The following is a 14489-nucleotide window of genomic DNA, read 5'->3' as shown; positions in this document are numbered from 1 at the left end:
TCACATGGTCAATAAGCTGGCAAAAGTTGACAGACTAATCTGTATACCTCCTGAAAACAATCAGTGCTAGTTGCAGTAGCCAACAGTTAGGCCTAGAATAGCCAGGCAGCTACAGTACGCTATAGTCTACTACTATGCTATCACATGCATCGAAATAAAATACTGTATTTTCTATTTTGAAAGTTCTACAAATATTCTTTAAAAGGAGCATATCAATTTGCAAACCTTCCATAGCCTATATTTCAATTATTATTCATTTTTTTTACATTTAATTTACAAGGTTAGGGGAATGTTAGTGCAACCAAATAGTAACATTCTCTAAAAGTTGCCCCTAGGTTACCATAAAACGGATGTTAGAAAAATGTTAGCAGAACGTTATGCAAACCAAAACAAATAGTAAAAAACATAGTATTTCCATCAGAAACACTTTCCTGGCAAACCATAGGACAACATTTGCAACTTTCAAGCAACATTCCCATAACCAAGTTTTTTTTCCCCCATTTAATAACCAAAAATTGATTATGGGGTATAACCTATCAGGGAAAACTGATTCAATGTTGCTGTTCTCCCATCCAATTTTATCCCAAGTTCTTCCATGAAGGCCTCTTACTATTTAACTGGCATTCACCAGCTGTTCTGCACAAACAGAATTCAATAGCTCAATTTGTTATTCCGCAAAGAGTTAAAACATTAGTCAACAAACAACGTACCACCAAAGACATAAGATCTAGGGCTTTGATAGATAACATTTGTAGAATGTGATCTTTGAAAGACTTTTCTGGGCCCAGGCAAAGGCTACTCAAACCTCATGTGCAGTTTCCCTTCTCTCTTCAAGTTGTATGCTTCATATGTCAAGCATGACATTAACTGAACAAGAACCAGCAGGGAGCAAAATGTCACTAGTAGCCACAGGATAGGATGAAAGAAGACAGGAAAAATAGGCCACAGGTTAGAGAAGCCAAGGTGGGGCCAAGGTGTGCTTGCTTCTGTGTTGACTTTTACAACACATTCCATTAGTCGGTTTGGTACTTTTGAATGCATTATTGTTTTTGGGAAGGCAAAAGGATCACTCACACGCATGCGCACACACACACACACACACACACACACACACACACACACACACACACACACACACACACACACACACACACACACATCCAGTATAGGATTTCTGAATATAGCAGTGCTAATGTGAGATCAAAGCACTTGGTGTTCGATATGACAAGATATTGAAGGGAAAAGGTGATTTTATTCAGTTAGGCCTAAATTACTTCAATTCTTATGAAAATATCCAACTGATGTGTAAGTGCATGTCACAAGGTGACAAGGAGGAGTGCTATCCTTTATTAACATTAATATAGTTTCAGGCTATTACATGAAACTTTTGCACACAGAGAGTTAATTAACAGTCTCACAGAAGAGTCTGCACATAGGTCTAATAAAATCATGGAAATATTTCTAAATACCGTCATAAGTTTTTAAGTTCAGTTAGAATTTAAATACAGATGAATCGAATATAACATTGATAGACAGCTGCATATCTGATGCAGCTGGTACTTTAGGTGTGCAGTAGGCCTGTGTCTAATAGCCTACATTAAACCTCCCTCCTCTCCATGCCTTAAGGGATGCGCTAGTGAATGTGCAGTCTAGAACGCTGCTAAAAAACAACTTCCAGCTACACACTGTTCAGCAGGCTCATTGAAACAAAAGACTTAAGTAGGCTATGTGTCTTATCCATTCAAGAAAGATTGACAAACAAAAACAGATGGTGCACAATGACCCAACTGTTGGTGTTTGTTGGTAGGCCTAATTTTTGTGGTAGTCAAGAGGTGCTAGCACCCGTTTTAGCTCCCTTAGAGCATTCACCATCCAATCTGAAAGTGCTGCAAGTTGGGCGTGTCCTGGCAGTTCAGGCCGTGTGGTTGGTTAAACACACACACGTACACAATGTACGTACATACACAAGCCACTGCAAAGAAACAGCAATCATTTCAATTGAACAGCCATTATAACCCAGAAACCTAGAGGTAGCCAATATAACAAGTGGTAGAGGTGGTGAAGGTAGCACACATATTATGTATAGACTCACTTCCTGACATCACCCCAGTCCACACTATACACTGGGTGGAGGGAGTTCCTGTGACAAACGTATGCCAGCTTTCCTTGTTGGCAGCGCTGCCTGTTAAGCCTGCCAGCTTTCCTGGTGTGTTCAGTGGAAATGTCATGGCCTGGGTTGGGCAGCAAGAGAGAGAGAGAGAGAGAGAGAGAGAGAGAGAGAGAGAGAGAGGAAAAGAGAGGTAATGGCAAATATCATACCAGAGCTCATCTCAAACAGTTCAGATATTTGCCTCTTGATCAAGAGACACATGAATACACCCCATCTTGATATTTTCAAGTGGACCAAACATTAAAAATAAACTACAATGATAGGAAACTTGTAATTCATAATTAAAACAACATTGGGACAATATTACTAGAATGGACGATATGAAGGACATAGGTCCATGCATATTTTCAACATTTTAACAACATTCAATGTGGTGGTGGTCTAGTGGTAAGCCATGAGGGAACTGCCCCCAGTTAGCCAAATAATGCAATAATTACCTATGAAGCTTCTCAGATCTGGAATAATTGCAAAAGATGAGAGCAAAACAATTGTCATCTAGTAATCTAGAGACAGTCTGAACTAGGTCAGAAAAGAGACATGCATCATCCTGCTCCTTTGTAATGATGTTCAATTATGTAATTAGTGGGGAACCAGGTTACATTTCACACATGAACACCTGCTGGCTGTGTATACTTGTGAGGCAATCCAAAGGAGTTCATTTGTAAAGTCAATGTGCTATCTATGTAGGGGTCTAGTTTTGAGTAGTATATGCAAATCTTACGTGATTGAAAGCCAAAGAAGCCACACCTCTCCGCTGTCACAGAATTTGCCTATAGAGACAGAAATACTGGGCCAGGAGAGTCACAGCACAGATATGAAGGTTGCATAAGGTAACCAACATACAGTATATGTGGCTCTGCCTATTGGTCAACACACATTCCAGTCAAAACATCTTTATCATACATCGTGATAATAATTTGATGGATAGCTGCACTACTAATGAAGTGTGAGATGTAGATAATTACAGTAAAAAAATTGAATAAAGCATCAGAATATCTCAGAAAAGAACAAGTTTAAACGAATGACTTTGCTAAACAAATAAGGGCTGAGGTGACGTCTGGAGAGGCTGGTCGGAGTGGAGGCAGAGTAGAGTTTAGATTCACCGGACAGGGTCAGGCGCCACATTTTGGGTGTGACTACAGGCTCTGTCAATACATCTGTTTGTCCCTTGTCCCGAACACCCTCCCAGCGCGCTTACACAGACACACACACACACACACACACACACACACACAGACACACAGAGACACACAGAGACACACACACACACGCACACACAGACACGCGCACACACACACACCCTGCAGACATGAGTCTCACTCTGACATAAAAGCAGTGATCTTCCTGGAATGAACTACAACAAAATGTAGGGGTTTCGGGTGTGTGGCTTTGGGTGTGTCCACAGTGCTATGTTTCCTCCCTGGAGCATTAGAGGCCGATAGTAAAAGAGCCCACGAGCAGAGGTGGGAGTAGAGAAGGAGAAAGACTGAGACTACATCTAGCACTAGATCACTGCTCCACTTGTGGGAAGACAAACACTTCATATTCTTCTGCATGCAGAACCTATTATTATTTTATTACTTATTATTACCCATTATTATTTTATGACTTATTACTGTTGCACGCATTCTCACGAATGCATTGTCATACCTAAACTACAATGCTGAAGACAGTAAACGGGGCCAGTGTAAAGCTACACACTACCATCCCACCATTAAACTCAGCCATATACATGGGAGCAGTGGGTTTCAGGCTAACTGAAGTTAAAGGTGCAATACTGACAAAACACTGCTCTGTGACTTAAATTCTTCTCCTTCTTTCAGCTGTGCTCTTTCATGTACTTTCACCTGCTCTACAGTCCACTATTCCAGAAACTACCTGCATCGGCATGGTGCTGGTCAACATAAATATTTGTATTGAAAAGAAAAAGAAAACAGCAAATAACAGCAATTACACTGGCAATCATGATCAGTAACACCATGCAAAGACAAAAACATATGAAACACAGAGAGAGAGAGAGAGAGAGAGAGAGAGAGAGAGAGATTTGCAAGCCATCATGGCTGCATCAGCTTTAACACATTGCCAACTCTGAGTTAACAGGTCTTCTATGCAAATCAGAGAGATCTCTGTAGCTAATATTTATGTGTGTTCCTTGACTGTGTTCTTTCTTGCACGGTATAGGACCCTGTGTTCTTTCTTGCACGGTACATGGCCTCTGGTAATGCAAGTCCTTCTAAGAGTGGCGGGGGGGACAACATTCTCTTACATAATACCTTCTAATATGAAAATACTCAAGTGTTTCTCTAATAAATACAGAAAACATAAATGTATTTACATGTACAAACATCAAAACGTCATACAATATTGCATTCACAGAAAAGAACAGCACTCATACAGAAAAGAACAGCACTCATACATTTAGGAGCCTTATGCAGAACATTCAATCCATTAGCCAAAATTCTTCCTCAACTGCTATGTTTCACGCATAAGACACTACAAATACCAACAGTCTTATAACACTCTTTGTCATGAAGATTCCTTTGACTTTTAATAGGTATTGTTGTTACTTGTACAAATAGGGTGCAAGAACTTAATAAGAATCTTCTGAGCTGTCAGAGCATATAAATGTATGTATATAAGAACATGAAAAGTGAAACAAATACATTTAATTTAAAACAGAACTTGTGCAAAGCAGGGTTATGCCAGGCCACATGGAGTCCTCTCATGTAGACATTTTTTTCTTTTGTTTTGCCCAGGAAGAAGGCATCTCACATCTGTGAAAAATGCCATCAAAGACATCTAGGAATAGTCATTCAGGGCTGCTTTTCATCACTATATATCTGGAGTGCATAGAAGTTAAAGTAATCTAGTGCCACAGTCACTGTGACAACAGTGAAAAGAAAAGAACAGCAGATTGACCGACACTCACTTAAAATCAACTAGTGTGCCTCGGGGGTGGGTGGGCAGTGAAGCTGGAGGAGTTATGGAGGGAGTGGTGCTCTAGTTGGTCATAGCTTAGGACTTGCTCTCTGAGGCTGATTTTGGTTGTGTAACTGGTTTGGATCAGAGTCCTGGTGGTAGTGTTCAGGTCCAAAGTCTAGAGGGAGGCCGAGGTCTAGCATCTGAGTCTGAAGGTGGGATACGGTGGCCTGCAGGGAGGCTTTATCCTGCTGAAGACCGCACATCTCTTTCTGAAGAGCATTTTCACTCGTTACCAAACCCTCGACACGAGTCTCCAACCAATGGATTTTTGCATGTGCCACCTGTAATTAACACAGACGTGATGTCATGAGGCCATTACAAAACTTAGACACGTGCTTGTACTACAATCAGAAAAGAGATTTTAGTCGGGGTTGTCTGATATTTACGCCGGAGTATTAGGGCCACACATGAAGAAAAAAAATGTTTTTGCCATTTGCCAATTAAACTCGACATGTCGACTTTAAAGCCCCACCTAAACATAATTTTCCAGCGGAGAAGTTTGGTCTGGCATTTCTCCGTTGGGCTTGCACTATGCGCTGTACAGATCTAACCGGACCAATCAAATTATCAGGGAGGGCTTTACACGGTGATGGACAGATGAACAAGTGTGACGTTCACGGCTTCACGCTTAGGTTGATTTTGATTGCAACAGAAACGCTATGGCTATGAATGTATACTATTGTTCATGCAGTTTGGCCTTTCGTTTAGCTTACATGAAAACAGAGGTTTTATCACGGATTCACACAACTACAGTATTTCTGAACACTTAGACCAACGTGGATATGTGGGAAAACTTCGGTTTCACTTTCACCAAGGTAAAACAGCATGTTTGTGTGATGTTGTTCCCGCTTGTTTGAAATGTCTGTTTGCTCGTCATTCGTAAAAACGAAGGAGGGGAAATGTTTAGGAATTTAACACATAGGGTTAACATAGGGGCAGGCAGATTTTTATTTTTAAAGGCCAGCTATTTCATGGATCCAGGATATTATGCATCCTGATAAAGTTCCCTTGTAGCCTAGAAATCTAGACGCCCCTAGCGGCAGCAAATGTAATTTGGCTGGCGGGGCAGTCTAGGCACGATCCATTGAGCCAGGGAGCTGAGAACCCCCAGCACCAGCGTGCCAATCACAGGGCTTAACATAATGGTGACTGACATGCGACCAGAAGACCAGACTGACATGCGACCAGAAACGGTAACGCATCCTGTTATTTGAAAACAAGAACATGATTCGTTTAGCGTTATCCTATTGCGTGGAGAGGGAAGGTTACGCATCCTGCTACTTGAAAACAAGAAGATGATTCGTTTAGCGTTATCCTATTGCGGGGAGGGAATTTGAAAAACAACTGTTTATCCCACCCCTCCGATTGAGCCCTGTCTACGGTGAGTGTCCAGACCCTACATCTTGATGCGGGTCTGGCTCGTCAGGCTAGTTCCCTTGGCCTTTGGAATTAAAATAGCCCCACATCATCACATACCCGTTACCATAGCTAGGGATTGGCATGGTGCTTTTTCTAGTAGGCCTATTAGCTTGTTTGAATTGCATTGAGCTCAATGAGCATCAAACATGGTGAAGGGTATGTGATGATGTGGGGCTATTTTAATTCCAAAGGCCAAGGTAACTTTATCAGGATGCATAATATCCTAGATCCATGAAATAGCTGGCCTTAAAAAATAAAACTCTGCCTCTGCCTGCCCCTATGTGTTAAATTCCCATAGGGTTACATAGGGATTCAAATACTTCCTTCCCCCTAGCATTTAGGAAGAACATTTATTTATTTACGATACATTCTTCAATCACAAAGAAAATTGGTGTACTTAGCGGTTTTATTTTTACTATTTTTTTTAATTAAGACATTAAGATCAATTGTCAAATGATGATTTTCTATTCCTCTTTTTAGGCAACTTTAGCATGGTATCAAATATATTTTCTCCTCACTGTAACCTCCTTGGCGGAGGTAATAACATGCTGTACTATAGAAACATTATATCTTTGGAAACTTTATATTATTCTAGCTATATCCAATCCATCAGAAATAGCCCAACACCTTTGCAGTATCATTCATGAAATACTGAGGTTGTGGGAAGAGTAGGCCGACATAGCTTAAACTGTATGTTGCCCTGTCTTTTTGCAGTGCACAGTTGTACATTTCGGTGGATCCTTTTCTTTAATATAGTTGGACTTGGATGTGTTTAAAAGAGAAATACGCCTGCCCTGCCCTAAAGAAGAACTAGCCTATTTGGTTAACTTCGAGTGATTTGTTCCCGTTTGCAGCCGCTTTCTCAATAGCCACCGAATGGATTCCATTTAGAATGGTTTAAGAATCATTCAATGGTTTACTTTAGCAGATGTCGTTAGTTTGTGTAATTGAATGCTGTAAAATATTGGTTTTATAAGGGCTGCATAGATTTTCAGAAGACAAGTCACAGACAATCCAACTGGCATTTCAGAATTAGCGCTGCTGCAGGGGTAACGAACGTAGCTCACTTAATTACGCAGTAGAATTGATCATTGCAGACTTTGTTGATGAACATAAACTGTGTTCTTTTGCCCTGATAATGATACAAATAATACAGAAAATATCAATTTGTGAATGGGATTGCATATTTGAATGATATCGATACATTGCTTGGGCTAAAAAAATATCTATTTTTTTAAAAGATATTTCCCGGGATTCCCGGGAAATGGGTTGTCATTTCCCAGGATCTGATTCATCGAATTTTCAGGAAAAATATTAAACCCTAGTGTGACCCTAATAATCGTCATACAGTAGATATTGCATAATATTGTTACACTGGCGTAAACATTTCTTTTCCGAAACGTAAAAACATATGTATGTTTTTGGTACCTGAAGCTCTTCTAATAGGTCCATATTTTGCTGTCGGAGACTGCAGTTGGTTTTCTCCAGCTGGGCCGTTCGCTGTGATTGATTGAGGGTTGAGATGTTGTCCACCAACTCATCCTGGAGGACGTGGTACTCAACCTCATAGGCCTGCAACTGTTTACTGATGTCCATTTCAAAAACCTGATAAACAGTCAGATGGAGAAATATGTAACACCAGAGTTAAAGACTAAATGGCAGAGGCAGAAGTAAGAGCTGGTGCTTACGGAGGCTGATGAATCACCAATACAGATAACATGTCTTAAAAGAAGTGAGTGTGTCTGTATGTGTGAGAGACAAAGGGAATCTGTGAGTGTGGCTAGTTCAGACATGTGTAGAGACAAAGACCATCTATACGTCTCTGGAGAAACAACATGAACATAGCAACCAATACAGAGCAGTACCTGCGTACTTGTGCAATTGACTGTGTGTATGCATGTGTGACACAAGAAACCAAAAATGTAGGCCCTTTGTAAAAGACAGAGGGGGGATGGGGGGGTCCAAGCTTCAACACTTGGACATTCTAAACAATTCACATACAGCTAAAGGGTATATAGTGGTCTTGAATAAATGGACAGAAAGGGAAAAGGGAAGAGGCATGCTTTTACGCACAATAAACATAATTCACCTTTATTGTTTTTTACTCTATTAAGGGTCCATTCCGCTACCTACTGAGTGTCTTCCACAGGAAAACAGACAGCACACACCCAACCCAGTGTGTGTTTTGTCACCCACAGATACAAATTTTACACGCACACACACCCAATGCATGGGTTCATATGGGGCGGGGTGAAGTAAAGGTGTTAGTGGTACACCACTAAACTCTTAAAAGAGACACACCCTCAATACATACAGATACACAAACACAAACACATCATTTGATGGAAATCGCTGTGTGCAAAATATAACTCGGGAGATACAAAATGCTAGTCACCATTGTGAATTGAAAGAGTAGCAGGTCGCTGAAGATGGAATGAATGCCTTATTAAACAAAAGACATAGCAGCAAGCAACAATCTATTCAAGGAAAAAACTGTGTCGTCATATCAGTACTGTATGTGTTGTGCGTGTTGAGTACACTGAAAATCATACCTTCACACACGCACACACACACACACACTCACATACACAATCTGAATGTGAATAGAAGAGCTGATCATTGATTACCTGATTAATGGTCTTTTCCATCTGCACCAGGCCAAGATTGGGAAGCGTTGTCTTGATGAAATCTACAATGGACTCCAGACTGTCGTGCTGCAGGATCAGTGGTTTATGACTACCCAGAAGACTTAGAGCAACCTTGAATATGACTTCAGACCCTTGGAGAAATAGCATGTCTAAAGGAAATAATACAGCACATTATAAAAGTGAAAGAATCACATACAGAAACAATGATATTCATACACAACGGGCACAATATGGCATTTTCAAAATCCCAGTGCTGTGTCTCAGGCAGATGCAGCAGACAGCCCCGTGAAACCTGAGCTGCTACCCTGGTGCCCATACCAGAGATGGCATGTGAGATTATTATGGGAATGGGCCTGTTGCTACTCCTGACAAGGCTAACCTGACATAGCCTCATTTATCTCTGTCTAGCCTCATTTATCACACACACACACACACACACACACACACACACACACACCTGCATGCACTTCACAGATCACTGCCATATCAAAGCATTCTAACCGCCAGTTTCTGTGCTTCAGTGGCAAGTGACACAGCAATAAAAGGATCGAAGGGGAAAGTGTCTTTTAAAACATGGTAGTTTGGTTGCACAAAATACACCTCTGCTCAGGCTATACCCGTTGAGGTTCACCTTCATTACATTGGTTTGAAAATGTCAAAGTGCACTGTCTAATTATTCAAACCCACAGTAAAATACAGATTGCCCCAATGTTGTGTTCTGAACAGAACAGAACAGAACAGTTCTTTAAAACAATATGATTTGGTTTGAATGGCATCATTCTTGGAAAATCATACTAAAACGGAGTAAAAATGTCTCTGTGTCAATGAAACAATATTTTGTCACATTTTTGCAAGTAACTTATAGTAACATTAATATAGACCGATTTAATAATCGTCCACGTCAAAAAGCACGGGTGCCGGTACAACACAGACGAGTGCAGATATGTGTAGTCTACAGTATACTCTACTTGTCACACACACACACATTTCAGCAAAGCAAGCTTCAGTGGGGTCCTACTGTTGCATACACAATCTCGCGGACAAGCAGATTCTCTCTGCTGAGATGCGCTCACTCATTGCCAAACACCAACATCTAGTTTTGGGTCTTTCAAGAGGGGTCTAAAAGCATTATGTTCATATACATACATGCACTTAGTTTATTAACTGTTTCTTATGTGTTATGGTTTGTAAATCATAGTAATTAGCTATTTTCATTAAGTTATTGATTGAATTGACATTGTTGTGTATTATTGCTCTTCTCCTTAAAGGAACACTTCACCGTTTTTTTCATATTAAACTACGTTATTCACTTAATTAAGACGAGTTGATACATACCCCTCACATTTCAATGCGTGCCCTCACTGGCTCTGGCGCGCGGCGCAACTTTGATAGCGCTTAGCTAGCCCAATGCATTCATTAGGATCCAAACAGAGGTGAAGTTAGAAGTGACCAAACACCTCCATGTTTTCCCTATTAAAATACAGTTACACGAGTAGTCACACGACCAAGTATGGTGAGACAAAATAAAACGTGGTGCATTTCTAAGTGCAGGTAAAAGGGATAACTATATTGTGTGGCGGAATAATATTGGGAGCACTTAGACTCTGCGCAGTAATATCCTCACTCCAAAGTGAAACTGAAAGTGCAAGAGTGAGGATATTACTGCCCCACACAATATAGTTCGTCGTAAACAAAACAAACCAGCCTGTGCTACACTAGCAAACAAAGCAAGCCATTTTGTTTTGCAACCAACAACTAGCCTAGTAGTAAACAAAACAAACCAAACCAGCCTGTGCTACACTAGCAAACAAAGCAAGCCAAGGTTCATTTCGAGGTGCAGCAACAAACACCACCAATCAGAGTACCCCAACCGTCCAACACCCCGATGCCGATGCTAGCCCCGACTGAGCAAGCTCAAACTCTCCCGACGAGATCCCGACGGGAAAAAAGTCTCCCGACCACCTCCGACGAACTGTTACACACCGAACCGATTTCTTCCCAACCCCATCCAACTCCTCCAGACGTCCAACCGTCGGGCTGGTGTATCTCGTGCTTTAGGTGGATTAGTCCTGCTCAGTGCCGCACACATATCGGTGGTAGAGAATGTGAGGGGCTGGTGATCTGCAGAGTATCCCAACTAGGCCTACCATGTTTTAACAGACAATGCACTAATGCTGTTTAGTTTTGAGCTCTAGTTGGGCTTAGGTCTAACAAAAGCATTTTTCTAGTGAAATGACTTTCAATGATAATAATTCTTTCACAGGAAGACACATTCTTTTCTTGTCAGGTTATCAACTGGCTCATATCCAAGCAGTGAACAACCCCTGCTCTGCCACAACAAAAGTGTTTTTCAACTGAAATGTTTTTCAGTGACGATAATTGTTTCAGAGGAAGATGGCATCAAAATGTAAGACATATTCTTTTCCTGGCAGGTTACCAACTGGTTCATATCCAGCAAAGCATGCCTGAAGTCAGAAGATGGATTAGAAGGAAACTAGGTATCCCACGTGTTCTGTACTGTAGTACTCTGCTTGTCTCACACACACACACACACACACACACACACACACACACACACACACACACACACACACACACACACACACACATTTTAGCAAAGCAAGCTTTAGCAGTGGTGACCAAACCTGACTCTTTTCTAGGAAGCAACCTGAGGCTACTGTTAACAATTATTTTTATACTTTATATATAGATGAATCTGTTCATCTTTTGGATGAGTCAATTAATCTATTAATCTAATTTGGAATTTGTTAAGAATTGGGATGATTTACCATTCATAATAATTCATTTCCATAAATCAAACACTTTCTACACTTTGCCATCATCAACATACACACATTGATGGATAATCAATTAAAATCTTGTTTGTGTTTCACCGTTTCTTTGGAAAATGACTCCATAAACATTTTGCCCTGAAGTGGTAGCAGCCATCATTGGGGATATATTCGCAAAAAGTGACACAGACACATTCAACTCAAATCATTGACATAATCAATTATGTTGATGTGTCATTCCAACCCACATCCACTAAGCCTGCTTCACCCCCAGAGAGTTCTCTGCACTTACCAAAGACCCTGGCTACAAAGCCCAGGGGGAAGTGTGACGCAAAGGCAGTGAGGAACCAGGGTGCTGCATAAAGACTGGGTCCAATCTCATACTTCTCCAGGTGGTTATACAGCTCTCTGTGGTAATCATGAAGCAGTCGTGATAACTGATACATCTGTATCTAAAAGAAGAAAAAGTAGTGTTGAGGCTCATGTGGTTACTGGTAAACTGCATTCAGATGACATCACCAGTAGCATGTCAGCTGTGAGCATGTGCAGTATGTGTTATCGCTTTGACACAGTTACTGTAGAGGTGAAAAACAGTTCCATGTGGACACTGGGTCAGTAGTACCTGTAGTATGATCATGTCTGGGCGGTACTGCTTGCGAAGTCCCATGTCGTACATGAGGAACTTGAGCAGGGTAAAGGCCTCTTCCTCACCCATGTGCAGCAGCAGCACTCCGGCTACAAAGCTCAGGCCCTGGCAGTAGCCCACCTCGGGGTCCAGGAGAGAGTAGGCCTTCAGCAGGTTGTACAGGGACAGCTGCCCTGCACCCAACTGAGTGGAGAAATACGGGTGTGTGGGGAATGTGCGTCCTGTGGAAGGAAACCATACTATTTCACACAGCTGATGCTTTTGGGATCCCTTTTAGAGTTTTGTTGAGGCTGTATGTAAGTTCACTTATGTAATCCACTGTTGTGAAATATCTATGTCCAGCTATGTGCTTTGGTGTGTGTGCATATGTACTGCATTTATGGGAAATCTGCATTTATGAGGATCTGTCTATAATATCTTGTTTAATCTTTGTATAATATTCTTCAGCTACAAGACAAAGACGAAAGCGTGTGTATGTCTGGTCAGACACTTACCTAGGTCAATCAGTATGGCGTGTTGCTGTGAAGTGAGCTGTTTGAGCAGCTCTTTGTAAGGTGTATCAGTGCTGGGACTCTTGCTGGGCACCTGCTGTCTCAGGTTGTACTGTTCTGATAGCAACTTCCAGATCTCACCACGATGCTGGCGTGGAACTCCTTCATGTCAAATACCAAGGTACTGTGATTTTAATCTCATATGAATAAGAAAAGAACTTACAACATATTTGCATAGCCCTTTTTACACAGTGAGTCATAATGACACATGAAATCGTATCTGCCTTCTCTTCCACCAACACAAGCGAAATGTGCATCAACACATACCAACAGCACCCTATTAAATCAAGCCTCACATAAACATAATTTATTATCATCATCACAGAAACGTCCCAACATGTGATCACATAATGGCACTATCGCAATATTGTCAGCTTACAACCTCTCACATGAATGGCTCTGATGAAAGACAGATAATGATAGCTACAGAATGCCTCAGAAATCATTTAGGGCTTTAAAAAAAAAAGGAGAAAAAAGAAATAGTTGATCAATTATTTCAGTTTGCACACACTGACGCAGTCGCAGTTAACGTACCCCGCCCCACAGCACTGTGGATGCTTTCTGTGTCAAACTTGACCTTTGCCCTCCCAGGTGTGCCCAGCATCCTCTCCCACACCAGGGTCACGTCCTTCAAACAAGGAGTGATCTCCTCATAATCCAACTTCAGCCGCCGACTCTGCCGATCATTCTCGGAGGCTATACAAATAGAAATATTTAGCTGAGTAAATAGAACTATTGAACCAAATTCTAGCAAAGGGAGTGCAATGTCCAATGTAGTCAGGACATTGCACTCCTTTTGCCAGGATTGAGCTTGAAAGAATAATGAAAAGATGACATCATGAACCTCTAAAAATAACAACATTGATTTCTTCAACTGAGCTTATCTTTACTTTACAACAGGGAAACAATTGGTTTATTTAAATGTCATGGAATTCTTTGGCTCATGCAAACATCTTAAAATGGACTTTGGACTTGTGGGCAGTTGTTACAACATTTATATATTTTTTTGCAAGAACTACGTAAGGGCAATGACCACTTCAGGGAATGAGTAAAAACTTTACCCATTATCCAATAAATGTGATACTAAAAAAAAAAAAGCCTAACCCCTACTCAACCCCATATTTACAACAATTATGGTCATGAGCAGTTTCATTGGATTTGAATTTGGCTAATTTAGCCAGCGGACACGGATCCCATTTATATTGTTGACATGTTGTTCTGACCTAATCCTACTCAGTGACAAATTGATTCATATGTTAATACATCTGTCACATTTCAGAA

At 41.0% G+C, this 14489-nt stretch overlaps 1 protein-coding gene across 4 annotated transcripts in view; it reads right to left on the bottom strand.

Moving 5' to 3' along the window:
• Positions 1 to 4481: 4481 nt before the first annotated feature.
• Positions 4482 to 14489, bottom strand: part of tbc1d1 (TBC1 (tre-2/USP6, BUB2, cdc16) domain family, member 1) — a 47087-nt gene continuing 37079 nt past the window's right edge. For all 4 annotated transcript variants that reach the window (XM_062516155.1, XM_062516172.1, XM_062516163.1 and 1 more), the window contains 7 exons: positions 13743 to 13904; positions 13152 to 13310; positions 12634 to 12878; positions 12304 to 12463; positions 9199 to 9368; positions 8000 to 8176; positions 4482 to 5433 (listed from right to left, as the gene is read on the bottom strand). In XM_062516155.1, the coding sequence (XP_062372139.1) occupies positions 5179 to 5433; positions 8000 to 8176; positions 9199 to 9368; positions 12304 to 12463; positions 12634 to 12878; positions 13152 to 13310; positions 13743 to 13904 (1328 nt within the window). In that variant the 3' untranslated portion in view covers positions 4482 to 5178. The remainder of the gene's footprint in view (positions 5434 to 7999; positions 8177 to 9198; positions 9369 to 12303; positions 12464 to 12633; positions 12879 to 13151; positions 13311 to 13742; positions 13905 to 14489) is intronic.

The sequence above is a fragment of the Sardina pilchardus genome, chromosome 2, assembly GCF_963854185.1.
Source record: "Sardina pilchardus chromosome 2, fSarPil1.1, whole genome shotgun sequence".
Lineage (NCBI taxonomy): Eukaryota > Metazoa > Chordata > Actinopteri > Clupeiformes > Clupeidae > Sardina > Sardina pilchardus.
Note: the sequence above shows the minus strand (reverse complement) of the source record. Positions and strands in the feature narration are given on the sequence as shown.